Below are 22,005 nucleotides of genomic sequence, written 5' to 3' on the forward strand. Positions count from 1 at the left end.
CTCTAGGCACGAAATGTCACCCTCTAGTCACCCTCCTGGAAGCCTTGGGGCCAACCTGGTGATCCCCATGAGGTAAAGCTGCTCGCTGTGCCCATGGTAGCCCTGTGCCAGTCTAACTTTCCCTCAGCGGGGGCACCTACACGTGTCCACCACACAGCTTTGGGGTGACCACACACCTCAGCAAGGTTCACCCTACACCCGTGGCGCCTCGACCAAGCAGCACGGGGCCTATCCCCACCGCTCCCTCCCTACCCCTCACAGCCCCTGGAGCCAGCGGGGGCTCCGGGTGCGGGTCTCGGTGCCGGGCCGGGCTGGGCTGATCCGAGCCGTGCCCCGCGGGCTGTGCCGGCGGCGGGGCGGGCAGGAGGGAGGAGCCGCGGCAGAGGAGCCGGGCGGGTTTCCTGGCGAAGCCGAGAGGGGAGGGGGGGGGAAACAGGCGCCGGCTGCGCTGCGTGGCCGGTGCAGGTTGGCGAGAAGTTATTGCCGAGCTCCCCCGGGGCGAGGCGTGCCCGTGTCCGCCTCCGTGTCCGGGAGAGGCGGCTCCTCCCGCCGCAAGCCCGCTCGGCATGGCCGGCCGCCTCGGCCGCGGCGTGTGCCGGGGCAAGCGGGGCCGGGGGTCCCGCGGCGGGGGCGCGCTGCTGGCGCTGGGGCTGCTGGCCGCCCTGGGCTTCCTCGCCTGGCGCCGTGCTCCCCCCCAGCCCCGCCGCGGCGACCCCTCGCCCCCGCCGCCGCCCGCCGACGAAGCCTCGCTGCGGAAGCCCGTGTACGCCAAGCCCCGGCCGGAGCCGGGGGCGCTGGGCGAGCTGGGCCGGGCGGTGCGGCTGGAGCTGAGCCCGGCCGAGAAGAAGCGGCAGGAGGAGAGCATCCGGCGGCACCAGATCAACATCTACCTGAGCGACCGCATCTCGCTGCACCGCCGCCTGCCCGAGCGCTGGCACCCGCTGTGAGTACCCGGGGGGGCAGCGGCGGAGCCTCTCCGCCGCCCCTCGCACCTCGTGGCTCTTCCCTCCCCGCTAAACTGCTGTAAAACCGCAGCTTTCACTCGTGGGCTTGAAGCCGTCGATGCTTTTCCTTCTGCTCGGCGTAAAAAGGCGCCCGGTGCAGGTGCGTGTGTGACTCGGAGAAGCCAAGTCCCCCCGCTAGCCCCAGCAGCCCGGTGCCAGCCCCGGAGCTCAGTGCTTCTCCTGCTGCTGTCCCCTGGGCAGGTCACCGCAGCCAGCACGCTTTTTCCCAACCCCTCCCAGCCCTGCAAACATCGTACTTCCCAGAATTATGCCTTGCACAGCACTCCAGGCGCTGATGCCGTGCAGGATGGAGCTGGCTGTTTGATCACCAAGCAGGCTCAGATGCAGACTTAGCAGGATTCATGTGCTGCTGTGTCCTGTAGAAATGCCCCGAGATGCATAATGCTCTTCTGAACCGGTACTTTCCATGTTCCTCAATGGTCAGTTGTTGGGACAATTCACCAGAGATAATGGTATCAGCGCTTTAAAAATAAGAGTTAGATACTATTCAATGGTCCTAGTTGGCAGACAACGCTTTGGTGTGGTCGTGAAGCTGGTGCTGCACAGCAAGTTGGGCTATGTGGTCGGTTCTGGCCCGATGCAAATACTCTGCTCAGTGATTTAGAAGTCCTCTGTTCTTTGGTTTGGTGGTGCACCATCAGTGGGCACTCAGCTGGGGAGAAGAATGGTCTTAAACTATACATTGACCAGTTGTATGTGCCTTCAGCCGAAGAAGGCAAAGCCATGGTTGCTACCAGCCCCTCCAAGTCCTTTCCCCTTGGCTTCTTCCAGTTTATTTCATTGCAGCAGGCTTGTGTGGTTGCAAGGAGCTGTGGAAGGAGCAGGGCTTTGCCTCCACCGTACCTTCTCTTCATGTCAGCGTGTGCTGGCTGGTAGCTCACCCGATTCTAGCTACAAGTGCTCAGTCTAAGACACGAATCTTATGGTAGCTCTTAAAAAATCACAGTGCGAATGCAAGGCATTTTTATCATAAACGTAAGCCTGGTGGTAGGCTTGTTTTTCTTAGTTAGGTTTTTACCCTCCCTTTAGAAGCAGTCTTATGATTATAAGCTGGAAAGGACCACTTTAGTTGCCTTCCTACAGGAAAAATTTAAATCATTGTAACAAATTGCTTTGGACTCCTGCCATTTCTCTCAGACAGGATGTTGGAGGAAATGGAAGATCACAGTTGTTGAGCAGGGGACATTGTAAATAAAGGGGGGAGATTCCTGAAGTAAAAGCAGTGTAAGTAGACAGATAAATCGTGCTACAATAACGCATCCTTTTTGGTTTTAATACTTCAATGTTGAAATGACAAAATCTATCCAAACTAAAGGATTGCAAAGCATCAGTGACGTAATCTTGGAGATAATTGTCATCTGAAGATAGGGCTGTATTGCACTGCTTTAGTATCTGCTGGTACAGGGAAGTTCTTCATGCCTTTCTGCACAGTTAAATAAATTATGGCAGAAATGTCACAGAACGTGTATCCAACTCACACAGCAAATGTAAAAAAAAAAAATTCCCCAAAGACAATTTTGCAATAATGTTTCCCCTTTCTTAAGAGGGAAGACTGTGTAAGAGATCTAAGTCAAAAAAAAAAAAAAAAAAAAAGGTACTAAAAAAGGTATCAACAAGCCTGTACCAACCAAAAAATCATTATACTTCAGTGTACCATTAGAGGCTATATGGATATGTCAAGTCTAGGAAATATCTGGTTTACTTTTTTATTTTCAGGTTGGTAATGCTTGACCAGCCAGTTCAGTTCAGCATTTCATGATCTTTAATGCACATTGGGGCGTTGGAAGAGGCTGATGGCAGGAAATACGAAGTAATGGTAGACTTCATCTGTTCCTAAAAATGATGCAAAAGGTACATTTTTAGATGTGATCAATGACACTATTCTGGTACATAATGACGGGAAAGTGACAGATACACCACTTTTTTAGTGGTGCTCTGGAGGACAGGAAGAGAGCTGTGTACTGGTAGAGCTTGGACCTCTTCCAAGCTTGTTGTTTAGAAACTGCGGTAAGGAATAGAATTAGTTGCACGTAGATAGGTGTGGCCTACTGAGAAGGAGTTGGCCTGGCTTTTGTCAGGCATGACATGTCTCAAACCTATTGGAGTTCTTCGAAAAACAATAGAATTATGTGGATAAGAAGGCACAGTGTGTTGGCATTTTCTGAGCCTTTTGATGAGTTCCTTAAACAGGTGTGAAATAAGGTGGAAATTCCTTGATTATACATAACTGGATAAAAGCTGGGAAGCAGTCGCTTACTTTTTTTTTTGTAGTGAAGGAAGGTTGCTGGTAAAGTTCACAGAAATCTTGCAGGATCCAGTGCTGTTCAGCTTATGGGAAGGCTCCTGTAATGAAATGACTAATGTGCAGCCTTTCAGCCTGGAAGACAAGCTACTGAGGGGTGCCTCTTGCTGAGCCACTGAAGTGCTAGGTTGGTGCATGAAGTGGGTGAAACAAATTGAGCCACCTCCTTGCTCCAAGAATCTGTTTGCTGTAAAGTATAAGGAAGTCCAGGAAGAGAAGGATGACAGTCTGAGTTTAGCCCCCAAAATAATGTAGTGTTTTACTACAAATTCTGTACAGATGTTATGCACTGTATTACAAAGTTTGATCAACATTATATATTTTTCCTACTAATATTCTTGGAGATGTAAATGTGCAGAAGATCTTTGTTCCTTGTTGTTCTCACTGACCACCGTAACGTGTTATTCTGAGAACTGGTCGTGTTTCTCTAGATTTACAGATCTAGAGTATTTGACAACTTCTATAGTTTCCTTTAGACGGTTGCTGCTTCCTTTAACTGTCTTAACTTGAAGTCAGCCTCTGATAATACTATGTTTCCTCACACAGAAACTTTTTGGTCTTATTGGTGGCTAGAACTCTGTGCATATATGTATTATATACATAAAAAATCAAACCATAAAAATACTCTGTATAAAATATGGATAAGAATGAATGTTTTACCAGGAAATTTCCAAATGATACAGTTTGTGAAAGGCTGGGAGTGAGATATGTCACAGGATCACAAAGTAAGTGAGGTTGGATTAAATCTCGGGGGTTTCTGGTCCAGCATACTCAAAGCAGGGCAACTTCAGTGTAATTGCTGCAGGCTTTCCTTGACTGATCAAATTCAGAAAGTCTTGAAGGATGGGTACCCAGCAGCCTCTCCAGGTACCTCTTTCAGGGCCACTGTGAATTTTTTTCCCAATCGTCACATCATCTAGAAGTACCAGATTTTCTTCCCAAAATCTGTCCTTCGTTTCTTCCATTTATACACGTGTGAGCAAAAACAAGCAAGCGTACTGTCAACCACTGACTTTCTGAGGGCCCTGCTGGGGTTGATGCCCTGCAAGTGCTGCATGAGAGGCTCAGGTACGTGCATTTTGGGTGTTGGTGCTGCTCAGCATCCCCTCCCCAGCAGCACAGCCCCATCCTCTCCTGACGAGCTGGTCATAAGGTCTGCGGGACTGCACAGCCCCGGAGTCTCTTGGACAGTCTTGTACCATGTGTGAGAAAGACATCTCCAGTCTTTCTGCTTGGGGTCTTTTCAGCTAAGGACTGTGCCCAAGTGTTTTTCCTGATTTTAGGGGTTCTACCTCTTTTTTGGGGGTGTGTGTGGAGGGAAGGTATATTCTTCACAATAGGTGTGCGTTGCCCATTTATTCAGGGATGGTTTCCGTAACATCACACCAGCCTCCTTTTGTCTCTCTCTAGTTATAGGAGGAGCAAGGCAGGGAGAGGTGCTTTCGTGCTGACTCAGTATTTTTCACATACTCGGCATTTCATGCTGTCTTTTTCATGGTGAAAGCCTGAATCAGCCCTTTGGGCCTCATTTCACTCATGCTGGCAAGCAAACGGAGTTGCAAGTCTTTTCTGTTTTCTCTTACCTGGCAAGTGATGTCGGGTCACCACAGAACCCCCCCTCCAAACACTGAATCTGGTCTGCTTAATCATTAACAGCTGTAGAAAGTCTTAGAGGTTCGTTTTTTAATTCTAGATAATTTTCTGTGGTTTGGAGAGAGGGCTTGTTTAAATATATGTAGATATGTCTTTAAATGTATATGTGCTTAAATACACACAGAGCTTAGTTCCTCTATCGCCATCATTATTTATGCCTGCAGTATTATTTCTTTTGGGGGGTGTTGTCCTTGAGTTCAGAGCAGCAGACTTCTGCTAAGATTTTCCTGACTTTCAAAACTGCTTTTTCCACCTATTCCCGGATTTGAGTGCGAGTCACTTACCACTCCTCTTGGTCCTGTGTTGTGTTTTGTTTGCTGGATTAGAAATACCAAACTACGTAGTCTGCTCATCTGGCATTATCTCACTAGCAAATTCCCTGAGCAACCTTCGAGACTGGTTTTGCTCCACACTAAGAATGACAGCACCTCATTTCGATGGGCGGGTGGCTCCTGCCGGGAGTTTCACCTGCTGCCGTGCTGCAGGAAATGGCGCTGCAGCCGGGGGTTTCCTCTCCAGCACCATGGCTTCACCGTGAGCTCCTCATTTCTTTTTCAGATAGCAGGTAAAAAACAGTAGCGACTTCTGCCAAGGAGTCCACTTTCATCACAAGTGCTGTGCTTATCTGCAGAAGTTTGAACTTGACTGTGGGTTTATTGGCTATGCCCGTGCTTTACAGCTGAGCAGAGTCCAAACCAGACCACACTTCCCTCCTCAAGAGCAAACGTTTTGCGTAAAACACTTGCAGTTGTATACACTTTCAGTATCTTCACAACACTGTGGTTTAGGTTTTTAGTTCGCTTGTTTTTGTTTTTCTGAGCTTTTCTGGAAGGGATGATTGGTTATGAGCAACTACATTAATCATGATACCTTGTAGTCATTACTTTATTAGTTTGCAGGGTTGTTCACTTGTGTAAATAGGCTTTAGACCCACAAAAGGGAGTGTAACCGGGCATCCTCATTCCTTCCTCCTGCAGTTAAGTAGAGGAGTAATACATCTGCAGCATTATTTTCTTTTTTTAAATAAGCAGGCTTGCACTTTGTAGCAGTACAAATACAACAGTGCTTCCACATGCGCTTTGGTACTTTGGGATATCTTACTATTTTTGAGATGCTGCTTTCTAGCTTCCATAAAAAATGTGTTGCTTGTCTTTGTCACTATACTCCTGTTCAATGTTCACCCTCCAGCATCTTCAAGTAGAGCTCACAGTGTTGTTTTGTGGTCACTTTTCTTTATGTTTTTTTGAAGAGATCCTCAGCTTCCCCTGACCTCTAGATGACTGTTTGGTTTCAGTTGGTTTCATTTTAATGTGACATAGTTCCCAGATCAGTGACAGTAAAGCACAAAGTGCTTTTTTTTTTTTTTTTTTTTCCCCGAACAGTGCTTTCACTATACACAGGTGTCTCTAAGGACCAGGTGCATCTGCACCCTGCCATTACTGATGGTTGCAATAACTTTCAGTTACCTTATTACTTTACAAATTTTTTTTCTTGTCCTGAGTCAAATTACTCACTTGAAAGTAAATTTTTGAATGTAGGTGTAGGAAAGCATATAGCTTGGTACAAAATGTTAAGTGCCCCACTGATTTGAAAGAAGACTGCAAATGTGGGTAGCCATTTGAGCAAATGGCAACACTGCTTTAAATCTGCAAAATAACTTAAAAACAAACAAACATTGTTTCCCAATGGACATGTGCAGAAATGCTTTCCAGAAGCTGGGCTAGGTAGGAACACCTATAGTCTTTTTATAACATTACAGAATTAGGAGGATCTATAGATTTAAAAAAAAAAAAAAGTGAATATTAGGATATGGATTTATAGATTTATTTTTTTTTCTTAATACATTTTAAATCTGCTTTAAAGAGGTTTGTATTTTTCTTCAAAATTCTTCACTAATATTTACTTCTATATCAGAAGACTTTCTAGCTTTCTTCCTTGCATCTTATGGTGTTTTTATAGCAGCCCTTTATGACCTGAAGTCCCAAATCGGTGTTTGGAAGTCTTACCTTTTCAAGACCTTATTGCCACCAGTGAAATAAGACTTTAAAATAATTTGGAAAACTGCTCCATAATCTAGCTAGCCTCACTTTTCAAAGACTTGATCACATTACAGTCTCGTAGACAGTTCTGCCTTGGGGAGGGAGTCTTTCTATCATGATTTATTCCCCCAGATGCATGTTTAATAGCATGGATCCGGACTGTGGCTTCCTGCTGAGGCAGAGGGGAGTGAGTGGCAAAAGGTACAGCCGGTATCTCTCCAACTTGCCCTGCTGACGCCTTGGCCCTGATAACTTGGCCATCCTGGCAGTTAATCAGAAGCTTGCCACTAATCTGATTTGCTAAGCAGAGCAAGGCACACCTTCTGTAAACTTCAACGCCTTTTTCTGCAATATCTGAGCACCATGCAGCATGGAGGTGTGCAAAATCAGGCGCAGTCTTTGCATTCCTTGCTCAGATAAGGCGTTAAGGCTTTTAATTTTTAAGCAGAATTGATGCTTATTTCAAGGTACTCTCAGCTGAGAAAATATATAAGAATGAAAAGTTGGGTGGTGTTTGGAGGAGATAACTTTATTTATCATATCCTTTAACTGCATTGAGAATGTTGCACTTATATACCTTGGTTTGGGTTTTGATGCAATAGGGCTGTGTGGCTTTTGACTCAAACACTGGGCGTTGTGCATAGATTGTTTTCTCACAGTGAGGAGTGAGGAAGGCCTTTTCAAACACAAATTCATCCTGGAGCAGGTGGTACAGCTTTGGTAACTGCAGGTTGGCTCAGAAAGCAAGGCTGAAAACTGTGTCATGCTTCTGAGCTTGGGATGCACACAGCTGGCCAAAGGGAAGGCTGAGGGAAGGCACATCTTTGGGAGAGTGGGACAAGGAGGTGTTTTCTCTTGGCAGTCCCTCACATTGGTACCTCTGTGGTTTACAGGGTGGAGAAGGTGAAATTGGATTCAGATGGGTTCAAATTAGGAAGAGAAAAGGCACTTGTGTGTTAAACTGGTGTGCCACTGCCTGCCCTCACAAGCCTGGTCCCTGACCTACTGGGTCAAACCCAGCCCAAAGAAATGTCTAGCTCTGCTGGCTGGGTGACACTGTGACGATGCATATGTGGCATGTCACGTACCACGGTTTCATAAATCATGTTAAATCAGATATGGCAATGGCACGTATGGCACGTACTCTTTTGAACTTCATGAGAATCTTGAGCTTGCATATGGTTTTGGATGTTTATATTGAAAATTAAAAAAAAATAATCGCAGCAGTCTTGAACAGTTGTATTGTGGTAGGTTCCAGCTATTCTTAGCAATCTATTGATTTTCACTACAGACTTTTTTCATTAAAATGTTAAAGGCTGTTACTTCTAAAAGAGAAGTATATCTTTACAAAATACTAAATTATTTGTGAGCAGATTGTGTCCTTAACAGATCTCTGAAAACTCAGTTTCATATTTTTTGTTCTTAAAATACAAGTAGCTGGGCAGGTAGAACATAAAATTCGGGTATTAAAAATGTATTTTCTCCTGCCACGCTGCTGTTAGAGCTGTGGTGGAAGTCTTGCAGAGAAGTATGTCAGCAGCCATTCTTTATGAACTCATGGCAGTGTGCCCAGTCTACACACGTCCATGCTCTCTCTCCCGGCGTATAGATACACATCTCTGAGTGAAACAGCTCTTTAAAATGAAATAAATTGAGTGATTACGCTAATTGACACAAAAACTCCCCAAAACAGCCCATTTAATTTTGTTTAGGCATCTCCTGACTGATGTCTCCTTAGTTTCTAATAGATAACCTAATTGCAATGCTTGCTAACAACGTTTTGTAGTATAGTGGGTTCCAGAGTTAAATTATTACGCTTGTCAGCCTGGCAGCCTCAGTTAGAATGGAATTTGCAAAGGCAGTGTAAAGAAATAAAATGAAAACCCCACAAGACTGCTGTATGATGATGCGTTTTCATTTGATGAAGGTAAATGTTTGAGTAGATGCTGTATTGAAGGATCAAGAAAAGATGGTAGACAGTGAATGTGTTTTTAAGTTTGTGCTCACTGAAGGGAAGGCACGTACCAGGGTTATTCTCTCTCTCTGCTGCCTGTCTAGGAATTTAAAGATTCGTGGCTGAACACAAGAATTAAAGTTGAATTAGAATATAAGTTGGTAAACAAAAGCTTTGCTTTGTATAGTGCTTATCTGTGCAAATACAAACAAATAAAAACAAATCCCCGTCATAGAATTAGGCAACAAGTGGTGGAATTTGTTGGAATTCAGATTGCAGAGCTGCTGTGTTTATTTTCTGTGCTTAGAAATGTCACGTTTACAAGCAACTCATTTCCTTATGCCCACATGGTGCTTCTTTGAACTGCTTGGTAGTTATGATATTGAGGTTCAAGGTGGTGTATCAGTCAGTAGTAGGGGCCATGGGTAGCTTCCTCTCACATAACTTCAGCCACGGAAAGCAAAACATCTACTCTACCATTAAACCTCTGTTGCCAAAGGAGTGGTGGGGGCCTACGGAGGCTTGTTTGTCCATCCTGGATAAGTATTCCAGGAGTGTGAGGGATATCACCGTCTGGCTTTGTCTTTATGGACACACAGAGCCCAGACAACCAGCTCAAGGATGGCTCCTGACTTTTAGATGGCTGCCGTGAGGTGCAGGTAATGCTGTCTGACTGTAGGCCCTTGGCCTAGGCGAGGACAATGTTGGGTATCTGGGGGTGGCACTGAATTGTGCCTTAGGAGCGGAAAGCAACTTGACATATAGGCAGTATAAATACACATTCTCTATCTGCACAAACATATTTTTGGACTACTGTCACCGGTTTATATCCTCCCTGTCATTTTAATGACATACTGTAACTGATACGCGTTTGTTGTTCTCCGTAACCCAAAGTAGGAGTGAAGTGATTCTCCTAGAAAGTAGGGGCTTGGATACTTGAGTGACACATGGGGAATAGAAATGCATCTGGAAGTTTGCAAGGGTGGATGCAGAAGATGCGATGTGAAGATGGTTGTTGTAAGTAGACTCTGGGAAATAGAGACCACTAGCCTTGAAGTCAGGTTTCATATCTGTAGTGTTTTTTTCAAAGCTTGTTTTTCTTTAAGTGTTGATGTTTAGTGTCAATATGTATCCTCCTTAATTGTTAAGCAATGACACTTCTAAACATTGGTATTTCAGAAAAACATTCTTTTTCATGATTTTCTTGCATCGTTATTTTTCAAGGGTTTAAGTGCTTTAGGTTTGTGATCTCTACAATGGCATTATGTTATAAGACTGAGCAAAACTCTTTGAAATTTCCTTCAATATAGAAAGATAAAGGAAAATATGCTGCATTTTAGTGACAGTATTTGAGACAGGCAGCAGTTTAGCAGTAATTTAGGAATGGATATGTGTCTTGGAAATAACTTCTGAGGTAAACACGTAAACTTGCACAGAAGCTAAATGACTTTTATTTATTTATTTATTTTTTTATTAATAGTTTTCAAATTGTTAGTTGATACATGCATGCTAATTGTTCCCCCCGCTCCCCCCCTCTCCCCCCCCCCCCAAATAAATGCAATTCACTAAGAAACTGAGCTTTTGGTAGTGCTCTGGGTGTTTTGGTACGTTGGGAGACTGAGCTTTTCCTACTAGGTGGGAGCTGGCTGCAGGGGACAGCCAGCTCCCACCTAGTAGGAAAAGAGCAGCCCAAGGGAGCCAGCTCTCCTCCTTGCCATACCGATAATAGGTTACTGTGCTTGACAAGTTGATTTTTTTTTTTTTTCCTTCCCATTTCAGCCTCTTCCTTGACTTCATAAACCTAAGAAACATGGGCTCTGGTCTGTCCTGTAAGAGGCTTTTCTCTACAACCTTGGTAATGCTCGATGGAGGAGGCAGAAACACACGATGAATCAGGAGCAGTCTGGGGACTGCCATATTCTCTGCCAAATTATGTTTCCTGTCTCCAGCATGTAATTTTCAGGCAAATCCATTGAAGTCTTTAATCTATAATTAGGTTTATAAGCTTCTTTAAACCTTTTGGATTTCCTTTCCCTTTTTAAATAAGGGAATGCAACTTTATTATTCCATGAATCTTCTTGAGACATTTTCCAGAGAAAGCTTTCCTGGAGGTTTTCTCCTATTTATTTTCTCTTTCCTTAAGTTTTCTAAAATGGGTAGGTAACGATCCTGTTTCCATCAAGAAATGAACTGAAATTACCTGTTAGAAGTGATTGTGATATATAACAAGATTTTTTCCTGGCAGTAATGAACATAATTGCTTTTCAATAGGCTAAAGTAAATATGTATTTCTAAAATTGGATTCATATGGTTGGTTTTCTGTGGTGTTCTTAGAGAAAAAAGTTAATTAAAATGTTACTCCTTTTTCATGTGTTAATACATGAACATTTGGCAAAGTAAATTATTTCTGTCACCAGCCACTGGTGTGAGGTAGATCTTTGTATGCAGTGTCTTAGCAAAGATTACAGCCTGGAGGGATGAGTACTTTTGTACTTCACTGTGGAAGTGTGTGTGTGTGTGTGTGTCTACGTGTGAGTGGATACGTGTATACATATCATATAAAATGAATGGTGTTACATAGCATTCCTGTCATGTTTGAGAAGCACATGTCTCTCTTCCTACTCTGCCCAAGTATCATTTCTCCTCATTGCTTCCTCATTTTCAGGTATTTATTACAGAAGTACTCTACATACTTTTATTTTCTTTTCCACTTCTAAAAATTTTAATTTTAGAAGCGTTTTCTTAGATACAAACTTTGTTTCATTTGTTATACCACAGATATTACCAAATATTGCCTAGTCTTTAAACAAAACTGTAAGAAGTCTCTTTATTGCTAGCACAGCAGCACTGCATAGCAGTAAATGTAGTCTCAGTGTGCTTTAGGTAAGCAGTTTCCATGTCGTTGTCTGTGTGTTTTGAGGGGGGACCGCTGTATGTTGCTGCCATATTTGCTTCTGTTTCCTTTTTTTTTTTTTTCTGGTTCTGCTTTGGTTTACCCATTCAGCCCTAAGTTGTGTGGGTTTTAGAGGATTTCTGGTCTTGGTGGAGAGGTATCTTGCGTGCTGCAGTACCTTCTGGTCCTAAGCAATTTAAAGAACCTGAAGCGTATCCCTGTGCTTCCAACAAACCCTGGTGTCTTCCAGGCAGTGAGCAGGAAGCACAGAAAGCCTCTCAAATCTCAAAACCATTTATTTTGGTGGGGAGCAAACTTGCCAATACAGAGAGTGCTTGAAGAAATGGGGAAGAGCAGTGATAAGTACTGACATTATTTTAAAATTCTTTCAGACGAGGGAAATCTTTAATTTATACGTTTGGCTCATCTGGAAGTTTCTTGGCATCCTTATGTTCGTTTAGAGAAGTTCATATATATTTTTATAGGAAATACATTCTGGAGCTTAATTCAAAGGTTTGCAAACCTGCTGGCTCTCCATAGAGCCAAAACCATGCATTTTTAAAATTATGTGTTTTTGTGGATTTCACTATTATATCTTGGCAGCTCTGTGGTCTTCCCGAATTATGCTGTAGTGTACATACTTCTTAGTTCTGTTACTGCTTTTTTTTTCTCTTTATATATTGCTGTTTCTTCACAGTTATATTTTTACTGTCTAGCACTTGTTTTATTTTCCAAAATACAAGCGTACAGTAATTTATATTTTTTTTACCCCACTTCATTTTTTTTATTTCTCCTTTTTTTTTTTCTTTCTGTAATCTGTGAGGTGTATTTTAACCATTGCTTGCTCCTATACTTGTAGTAATTTTGTGCAAAGGCAGCTACTGTACATACACCAGGCCTCCTATTATTTTTCTGTTTAGATTTTTCTGGCACTGAAGAATTTTAATCATAATATTACTGTAGAAATAGGACTTCTGGAAGACCAGCTTTCTAAAAGTGTTTGCATGACTACTCCATATACACACGGTTCTTTTAAGATCCTTTAGATAGTCCTTTTTACAGTTGGTAAGTAGCATATGGACTCTTAATTTGAGAATATTTTTCTGAAAATTAACAAATCCTTTTGCACTTTGACTAAATGTAGTCCCCTTGCTTACAGATGCAAAGAGAAGAAGTACGACTACTATAGCCTGCCGAAAACATCAGTTGTGATAGCTTTCTATAATGAGGCTTGGTCAACACTTCTGCGAACTGTTCATAGTGTTCTTGAGACATCTCCAGATATACTGTTAGAAGAAGTTATCCTTGTGGATGATTACAGTGACAAAGGTAGGAAGAATAATTCTAAATAATGTTGGATTTTTGTTTGTTTGTTTGTTTGTTTTTTTGTTTTGTTTTGTCAGCCAGTCCATGGGAGGAAAATATCTGCTCTTTGGTAACACACCATGAAACTGTACAACATGGGAATCTAACTGGAAAACATTTTGTCTCTTGCATGGCAGTGAAAATCTCAAGTTCTGGATGAAATTTAGTTTTGAGTGGGGCAGCATGTTTGCTTTGCTATAGTGTGAGTGCGTGCATATATGTGTAACTGCAGTCTGGTCAGTGTGGTTAACCTTTGATAATTTGAGCATGTTTTGTGTGCTCCGAGGTTGTGATGGTGTCATTTATAGTAATAAGTAAAGAGATTGTCTGTTCGTATGTGAATTATAGGACACAAGACAATGCTGACATTTTCTATCACACGTGAATTGTGTTAAGAACAAAACTGCTACATGATAAAACCTTCACATTTGAGATACACGTAACAATTTGGAATTGAATAGCAGAGGCAAATATGAAGCATTCTGTTTCCTAAAAGTAACTGATTTTTGTCCATCTTTACCCTTTCCTTACATAGACAGGATAGCAGAATCAGAGCTCTAGCTCCAAGCATCATCAAAGTACTACTGTGAGTTATATGCTCCTGGAAAAAAAGGTATTCTGTAGCATGTCATAAATGAATAAATAAAGATTCTTTTCTTTCTGTTGTTACAGAGCATTTAAAGGAGCGTTTGGAAAACTACGTAGCTGGTTTACGCAAGGTGCGTCTGATCCGTGCAAACAAGAGAGAAGGGCTGGTTCGAGCCCGACTGCTGGGGGCTTCTATAGCCAAAGGGGACATCCTGACCTTCCTGGACTGCCACTGTGAGTGCCATGAGGGCTGGCTGGAACCACTTCTGGAAAGGTAGAGTTATGCTCTGTCCCGACTTTGTCCTGAGGCAGAAAGAAAAGAGTCAGTTTGGCACATTCCTGCGCTCTGCAGGGGAAAAATCACTCTTCATAGACCTTTTCCAAAGGTTACCACAGTCTGGTCCCCGAGGCAATGCAAGTATTTTTCTTCTGGCAGAGGAATAGAAAATAGAAGTCTGAAAGATGAGGAGGTAGACTATTTATTTATTTATTTTTCTTGAGAGCCAGGCTGCTCTTTTTCTTCAGAGAAGTGAAAACTTTTCAGGAGGAGAAGCCACCCCCAGCTGTGAAAACTACCTTAGGTAATGTGGTTATCAACCTGGGTGAGTAAGATGATCATCTCAAAAGATATGGACCCTGAGACATCCTCTTTTTCAGGACAGTATACCTCATTTGACATCATTAGAAGAGTACCTGAATCAGACCTCCTAGATACTGCATATAGAAAAACATCTCAATTTAAAACACCTTGAAAATAAATAAATCCTTTCTGCAAGATCAGTGGCTTGATTTGCATTCTGTAAAGGTCCTGTATCAGGTATTGCAGATGTCAGAGACGGGCTGTGCAAACTGGAGATAGATCTAAGAGGAACAAACGCCCCATTGTACCTTTGAGATTGTTTCTGGAGTAACTATTTTCTTCTTAGAAGTGTCTTTTTTTTCTAAATTTCATGCCAGGTATATTCCAGATAATTGTGGGTTAACTATAAACAGCGCAGATAATGTGAAGACAGAAAAAGGATTAAAAATAAAAGATTTAGTGTGAAGAAAGAGAGGGCAGACTTCACTTTTCTTAGCAAGCCACTAGATGGCAGTCTTGAGAAAGAGTTCAGGTAATTCCAATGTGTAAAAAATTGCCTTCTGTAAAAAGTTATCTCTGTATGTGTCTTGGAATTGGTGCCCTTTTTGCTCTAGATGCAGATATCCATCTCTAGGGGATTGTTTGTATGGCATTGGATCAAATGTGTGGAAGCAATGTGACAGTGTTAGCATTTTGCAGTGCAGCCACTGCTGTATTCGTAAACTGCTTGTGCATTGTACCAGCTGGTTAAATCTTAATTTACAGAAAAAGTGATGTTTTTTCACTGACCTGATAACTGCAGTCATGTGCCAAATATTTATTTTTTTTAAACTCCTCTTCAAGAGCAAAGGTTTTTTTCCATTGGATTGGGATTTTTTTCTCTCTGTGTTTGTAACCTTCTCATTGCTTTGTGCATAACCTTTATGCAAGTGAGGCGGGAGACAGCAATATTGTATAAGCCTTTTTGTGCACTCTGCCAAATAGAACTTCAGTGTAGGATTTTAGAGAAGAAAACAGCTGTGTTGTGTTTCCCCAGTGGCAACAAGAAGGGACCGTTTCATGTTTAAGGCAGTCTTTCTCTGCTCTGACAATACTTTTTTGGAGCCACTTCTGTTCTTTGCTGTATTTAACCACCACAAGGTGCTCTAATTCCAGAGAGTTGAGTGTAACAGAGCCAAAGCCCCTTGTTCAGCCTGTGGGTTTTAAGCCTCATAATCCCATGAGGAACTAACTCCCCTTGAAGGATAGATACATCAGATCTTGTATGGCCAGAGAGCATGTTCTTTTTTTTTTTTTCTTCTTCTCCCAAAGAAGAAAAACAGAACAACATGCAAATCAGAAGATGCAGGGCTAAACAAGTCCCGAAGTCAAACAAGCTACTTTTTCATTGAACTAACCAGAGATGTCTAAGACTAGCATGGAAAAGACTGCTATAGAGTGATTTAGGAGAAAAGCCTTAGCTTCGACTTGCATGCTTCAAGTTGATCTCTTGTAGTATTAGGACAGGCCTTTCAAGAAATTAAGGCAAAGGGTCCCACTGTCTTTTGTGAGGGCAAATACTTTTGGAAAGGAATCCAGAAAACCTTGCATGGCATTGAGACATGGGAGGAAGTTTATCTCCTTGCAGAAGTAGTCTTGCAAGGGATGTCCTCAGCTCTGATGTGTTCTTAGTACTGATAAGGATCTTAACTATCTTTGGATCACACTTGCTGATAGTGATGTTATCTGCAGGACTATCTTGTTTGTCCTTTTAACTTCCTGTGGTGGTATGGTTTCTTGAGGCCTCCTCTATAACCTAATTCCCACATGGAAACATCACATGTGGTTTGTTGTTTTAAGCTCATGGCATCTTTTTGAATTACTGTAGTAGTGTTTAGTGTAACCGTTAGAAGATGATCACATTTATAAGAACAACTGTGACTTTGAGGGTCATAGACCCTAGACACCTTATTTGTCCCTGGAGAATGATTATGGCCATGCTGAAAGATGACACAGTTTTGCCTCTGAGAAAACCCAGGAATCTCACTTAGATGCTCGTCTCTCTTAATATTTCAGAAGCAGCTACCTGTACAAAACAAAATAGATGTTTTTGTTGAGAATATGATGCTAGATATGACAGCTGAGCCAGATGCAGAACCTGTTATCTCAAGCCAGCTGGCATATCTCTCACTTCCACTGTCCAGGAAGAATGCTGCTTGCCAGATGCCTGCAGCTGAGTCCATCCTGGTGCATCCTCTTGATGCATCCTCAACAAAAAATTGGTGATTATTCTTGTAGCTGCTTTTCGCTTGTATTGCAGCATTAGTTGAAACAGGGCAAAATTTTGTGTTTGGTATTCACCATTGTTTTCTTTTCTTGACGGCTCTGTTTTTGAGAGAAGCTTCTAATAGAAGTCACCTTTCTCTTATTTTAAAAACATCTTAGGATTGCGGAAGAAGAATCGGCTGTCGTCTGCCCTGTTATTGATGTTATTGACTGGAATACATTTGAGTACTTGGGAAATGCTGGTGAGCCACAGATTGGTGGATTTGACTGGAGGCTGGTCTTCACTTGGCATACTATCCCTGAAAAAGAACAGAAACGAAGGAAGTCCAAGATCGATGTGATCAGGTTAATTTTTATGCATCCCGTTCTTAAATTGTGAATGTTGTAAGTGCTTTTGACTTCAGTTGAAAATGTCAGGTGCTGACAAAATATGTAATAAATGAGTGCTTACCACTTATAGTTACATTACATATTTTGTTTGGTTCCCTATTTTCTGGAATAGCTCCAGAAAAAGCACCATGCTGCTGGAAAAAATATTGCTTTAAAAACTGAAATTGCTGTGTAATCTTTTGGGTGGAATCCTTATTGCACAAATAGTCACTTCTTCAGACAAACTGCCACAGACACTTATCAGCGCAAGGAAATGTTGTAACTTTGTAATTAATTATGCAGGATGTCCTCTATGCAAAACAAAGAGATCCATTTGTAAAAAATGTATCATGGTCAACAGTGAAAAAGTGGAAAAAAAAAATATGAAGCAACAAGAGGGCAGAAATCATTCAGAAGACCATCTGTGCTGTAGCAATAGTGGTGGCTCCTTGGTCTGTTCTCAAAGGTGAACCCGTTTGCAAGTGCCTCGTTTGAGTTGAAATGGTGTAGTCTACCCACCACAGTTTCTGAGGGACTGACTCGTAGGAGTTCATGTCAGTGTCTTCATAGTGGCTTTTAATTCTGTTTGCAAGAGTTGCAATCTGTAGGTGTTACTGTACATACCTACTGTATTTTAGGAGAGGTAGGGTAAGTTTGCAAAGGATGCATCTGGAAGATGGGCACTATAAACAAAATCCTGAGAGCATGCTGCACTCCGCTTGGAAGTTGCTGTGTTTCAGCAGTGCATTGTGAGAAATGAAGCAGCTGTTCAGCACTTTTAACGTCACGATTTTGTTAGTCCTTGCTTTTATTTATAATCTGTCATCTTATAGCCTACAACAAATACAGAATGATTCATTCTTCCCCGTCTTTTCTAGGTCGCTTATCATGATAATAATACCCAGTACTTCACAAATATCAATGAATTTATCCTCAGATGAGAGGAAAAAAAGTTTGATTTTTTTTTTTTAATGGGAAAAGTGAGGCAGTAAATTAGCCCTTCTCAGCATATATTAGTTCACATACTCCAAAAAAAGTTTCAAAATAGAGTCAAAACTTTTAAAGCTGCTAGCTTAAATATGATGCTTTTCTTCTCCACAAGAAGGATTTGTTTTTGGAATGCCAAGGGGAAAATGATGAGGGATAAAGCTTCAAGGTAGTCTGAGGACCGAGCTCTGCAAGTGGTACGGTTATCTGGAGAAAGCAGCAGTGCTGAGAGGCTGATATCACTGACAGTTATGTTTGGAGAGACTAGATTTGGAGTGAGACAGAAGAGCTTGAATGTTTATGGAGATTTTTTTTCCCTTCCATCTCACCTCATCTCTTTCCATTCTTTGAAACAACATATGACAGTATAAAATTGTTGCTTCAAAAAGATGGCTGGTAAAATTAGTTTTGACATATTAAGAATAACTGATTGTTACACCTAGCATTCATTAATTTGTATATCAATAGCAATTTAGTAAAATTCATAAGTGTCAGCTGAATTTATTTCCAACCTGCATTATTTGGTTGGCACTTTAAAGAGGGTCATTTGCTTAGATTGTAAACAATTAGGAGCAAGATTGAACATGGTTAATTTTATATACACAAGCACACCCTACCCTACTGAAAGAACATCCCTTAACTGTGCTGTGGCTCAGGGCCTTGTACCCTTTTAGCGTTCCCTGTCAGTGTGGTTTCAATCTTGGCCCCTGATTTTTTGTCAAACATAGTAAACAAACAAAAAAATACAGGTGGGCAGGTCTTCTTGGAAAGGAAAAATCTCTCCAGAGGCTATATTTAATTCGTCTCTGTTGATGTCTGAGAGCTTTCCCACTTGATATTAATGGGATCAGGAATGTTGTTGTTAATTGTTAAAGCACAGATCTGTGTTTGCTTACCACTTCAGGAAAATACAGGCATATATTGCACTTAGAATTTCAGAACTGACTAAAATAGTTCTGCTTGTGTTCTGTTTTTTGAAGGTAAGAGGCTAGTCATTTATGGGCAGTTTCAAAGATGCTGTAAATGCAAAGATTTATCTTAACAATTTTTATCTTCTGTCATTTCATTGTTATTTTTATTTTAATACATTCTGGAGCTCATTTATGATATGGCTTTATTAGTAAAAAGTTAACTTCAAATGGCCTAACGGTATAGTACCTAACTGATTAATGGCTGACTGTCACTTTGTGTTCAGAAGACTGAGAAAATGGGAAGTAAAAATGTATTTATAATCCATTGCATTGGTTCTTTAATTCATATATATTTTTGCTTTTAATTCAATCCAGAGTTACTGTTCTCTTTTGTAGGTCTCCAACCATGGCAGGAGGACTGTTTTCTGTGAGCAAGAAGTATTTTGATTATCTTGGTTCATACGACACAGGAATGGAAGTTTGGGGAGGAGAAAACCTTGAGTTCTCATTTAGGGTAGGTGGTTCAATTGAATGTTGTGTTTTTCATAAGCATAAAAATACGTTTCTTGTTTCTTCACATCCTTTTATTCAAAGAGATGTTCTGAATGTCAGCATAAAATATAAGCAGCTGTATGATATTAGAATATGAAGTTTACATTCTGTGGCTTGAAGCAGATAGTTGGAAAGACACATTTGTAATTGACTCTGGAGTGCTCTGTTGATAGAGAGAACAGACAGCAGCTGATGGATGTTATCAGCAGGACAGGATGAGCTAGCCTGTGTTTCTTAAAGGGTTTATTCTGTTTCATGTCAGGAAAAGTTTATGTAAAGGTTACAAAAGGCAAGGGGAAAATCTCCAGGAACTGTAGAGAGGTGCCCCACCAGAGGGTGGACCTGGGCTCAGTCAGGAAGCAGACAGACAGATAGCTGTGCTGGAATGGAAAGGACTTAAGGGCAGAGGAAGGGAGAGATCTGAGCCAGACCAGGCTGGAGGAGTAAAGCGGTTGCGTCCTCCTCAGATTTGCTGTTATGTGTTACTGCTGCTGATTCCCACTGAGCACTGCCTGCTCCTGGTTTGTCCCACGTCACTCTTAGTTTGTGGAAGTAATACAGTGGTGCTTTAAAACGTTCCCCACAGTTTTATTTTTGACTTGCAGGGAGTTCACAATTTGCCATCCACACCTTCCCTTTTTGTTTTTTTCTGTTCCTCATTAGATATATTTCATGGTCATATTTGCATTTTGGTCAGTCGCTGGATTTCAGGGGGTGAGGATTGGTGGTTTGGTTTTGTTTTTACTAGGCGAGAGCAGCTTTCAGGGATAAGTAGTATTTTTATGGTAAAAAGCACTCTCACGAGGAAGGAAGCATCAGCAGAATACCTTGCTTTAGATGTCTGCCTGTTAATGGAAGAAGCATGCAGTCTTTGTGGCTGCTGTGCCTGTCTCCTGTACTGCAGAAATCCGAGCAAAGAGGGCACAAAAATTAGGGAAGAAAAGGGCTAAGGAGGACAATAAGCACTGACCCAGAAATGACATGGTTTCTTTCTGCAGGAGGAATTCTCAGTAGGGATCACTGTTTGATCTGAAGTCCTGACTGCCTCCTATTTCACATAGAGATAAGTTTCTCCAGCACTGAAGTCCAACATCACAGCTCACTCATCTCAGCAAATTCAGGGGGCCTCAGCCTGAGGCTCAGAGCAGCTTTCCCACCTCTCTGAGGTCTGGGAGCTTCTGAAGTAGGCATCTCCCAGCTGGCTCCAGTTCTCATGCAACCTGCATTGATGTGTGCATTACAGTAGTCTCTTCTTTCCACAGGAAGGCACTTCTGTTTGGGATAATCGCTCGGTCACGGGGTCGGGAGCTACAAAATAGCTCTTGATGAAATGGTTTTTGTGCCTCCTTTTGCAAGGCTCAGGGAGCCGCAAGCAGCAATGGGTTGGGTTCATACTTGTGGCCTCAAAGAATTGGTGGTGCTTGTCACTGAGAAGAAGCAGCCTTAGTTAGGGTAAGACAATTCATATGGTGTAGGAGGGGGCTCCATCACTCACAACCCAAGGCAGGTTAAGCTGGAAAGCAGCCTGCTTGTGGGTGCCAACCCCAGCTCTCTTTGGTGAGTGAAAATTTTTTTTCTTGCCTAGGAGGGATGAGGAAGGGGTGATGGTGATGAGGTAGTCATGCATTTCTGGGGAGAGATGCTTGCTCTCCTAGGGCAATGTATACGCCTGGTGGTGCATCTCTTCCTTGCTTAGCTATCACAGCATTGCAGTAGACAACTAAGGAGAGACTGGAGACTGTCAGCAGCCAGCTGCTTCGGAGAGAAAGACACTGTCTTCTGCAAACATGTAGCATCACAGTAGCAATCACATGAGGTGTGCGCATCTCTTGAGCAAGACCGACTCTTGCAGGCACTTGTTTGTGTCTGCTAATGCATGCACAACCAGACCAAGCACCAGTGAGGAGGAGAGGATGCTGGTGTTGAAAACAGTATGGTATACACTGCCTCTCAGCAGGAAGTTGCACCTCTCCCAAAGCAATGAGCTTGGAAGCAACAACCACAGTTGGCAGAACTGGGCGTTACAGGATCTGCTTCACGGTGGTGAAATGTCTGTTGGGATCCTGACCGTCACAGATTTGGTGACCCCAAAATGGTTTTCTTCTGACCAGAAGGAATCAGGGGTAGCACTGCCCCAGATGACAGTGCTTTTCTTCTCTGAGGTGGATTGTGGGGCTATGGGGCTTGCAGCCCAACACCAGCTCCTTGTAGAAAGCCTGGACGATGGCCCTGTGCCTGTAGTTCTTCACTCTCTGCTTTTCACACCTCAATTTTTAGGAAACTGAGGCTTGCAGACAGGACAAGGACAGGCCCAGCCCCTACCCTATATTAAAGGGAGTGCCCTGGTCTGTCTGCTGCCTTCAGTCCAAGCTATTGCCATTGATCTCTGCTGGGCTCTTGCAGGGGTCTCTTTTTATGTTGCTACTTCCCTGAAACATGGGTTTGACCCCATGTGATGCAAAAGTGTGACTGAGCCATGGCTTTGCCTCATTGACCCATGGAAAGGTTTTCTTCTCAAGGGC

General features: G+C 42.5%; 1 protein-coding gene across 1 annotated transcript in view; it reads left to right on the forward strand.

Moving 5' to 3' along the window:
• Positions 1-399: 399 nt before the first annotated feature.
• Positions 400-22,005, forward strand: part of GALNT12 (polypeptide N-acetylgalactosaminyltransferase 12) — a 47,586-nt gene continuing 25,980 nt past the window's right edge. Inside the window, exons 1-5 of the mRNA XM_068671235.1 lie at positions 400-943; positions 13,026-13,195; positions 13,904-14,093; positions 16,824-17,009; positions 19,328-19,445. Coding sequence (XP_068527336.1) covers positions 567-943; positions 13,026-13,195; positions 13,904-14,093; positions 16,824-17,009; positions 19,328-19,445 — 1,041 coding nt within the window. The 5' untranslated portion in view covers positions 400-566. The remainder of the gene's footprint in view (positions 944-13,025; positions 13,196-13,903; positions 14,094-16,823; positions 17,010-19,327; positions 19,446-22,005) is intronic.

This window comes from Anas acuta, chromosome 2 (genome assembly GCF_963932015.1).
Source record: "Anas acuta chromosome 2, bAnaAcu1.1, whole genome shotgun sequence".
NCBI classification, from domain to species: domain Eukaryota; kingdom Metazoa; phylum Chordata; class Aves; order Anseriformes; family Anatidae; genus Anas; species Anas acuta.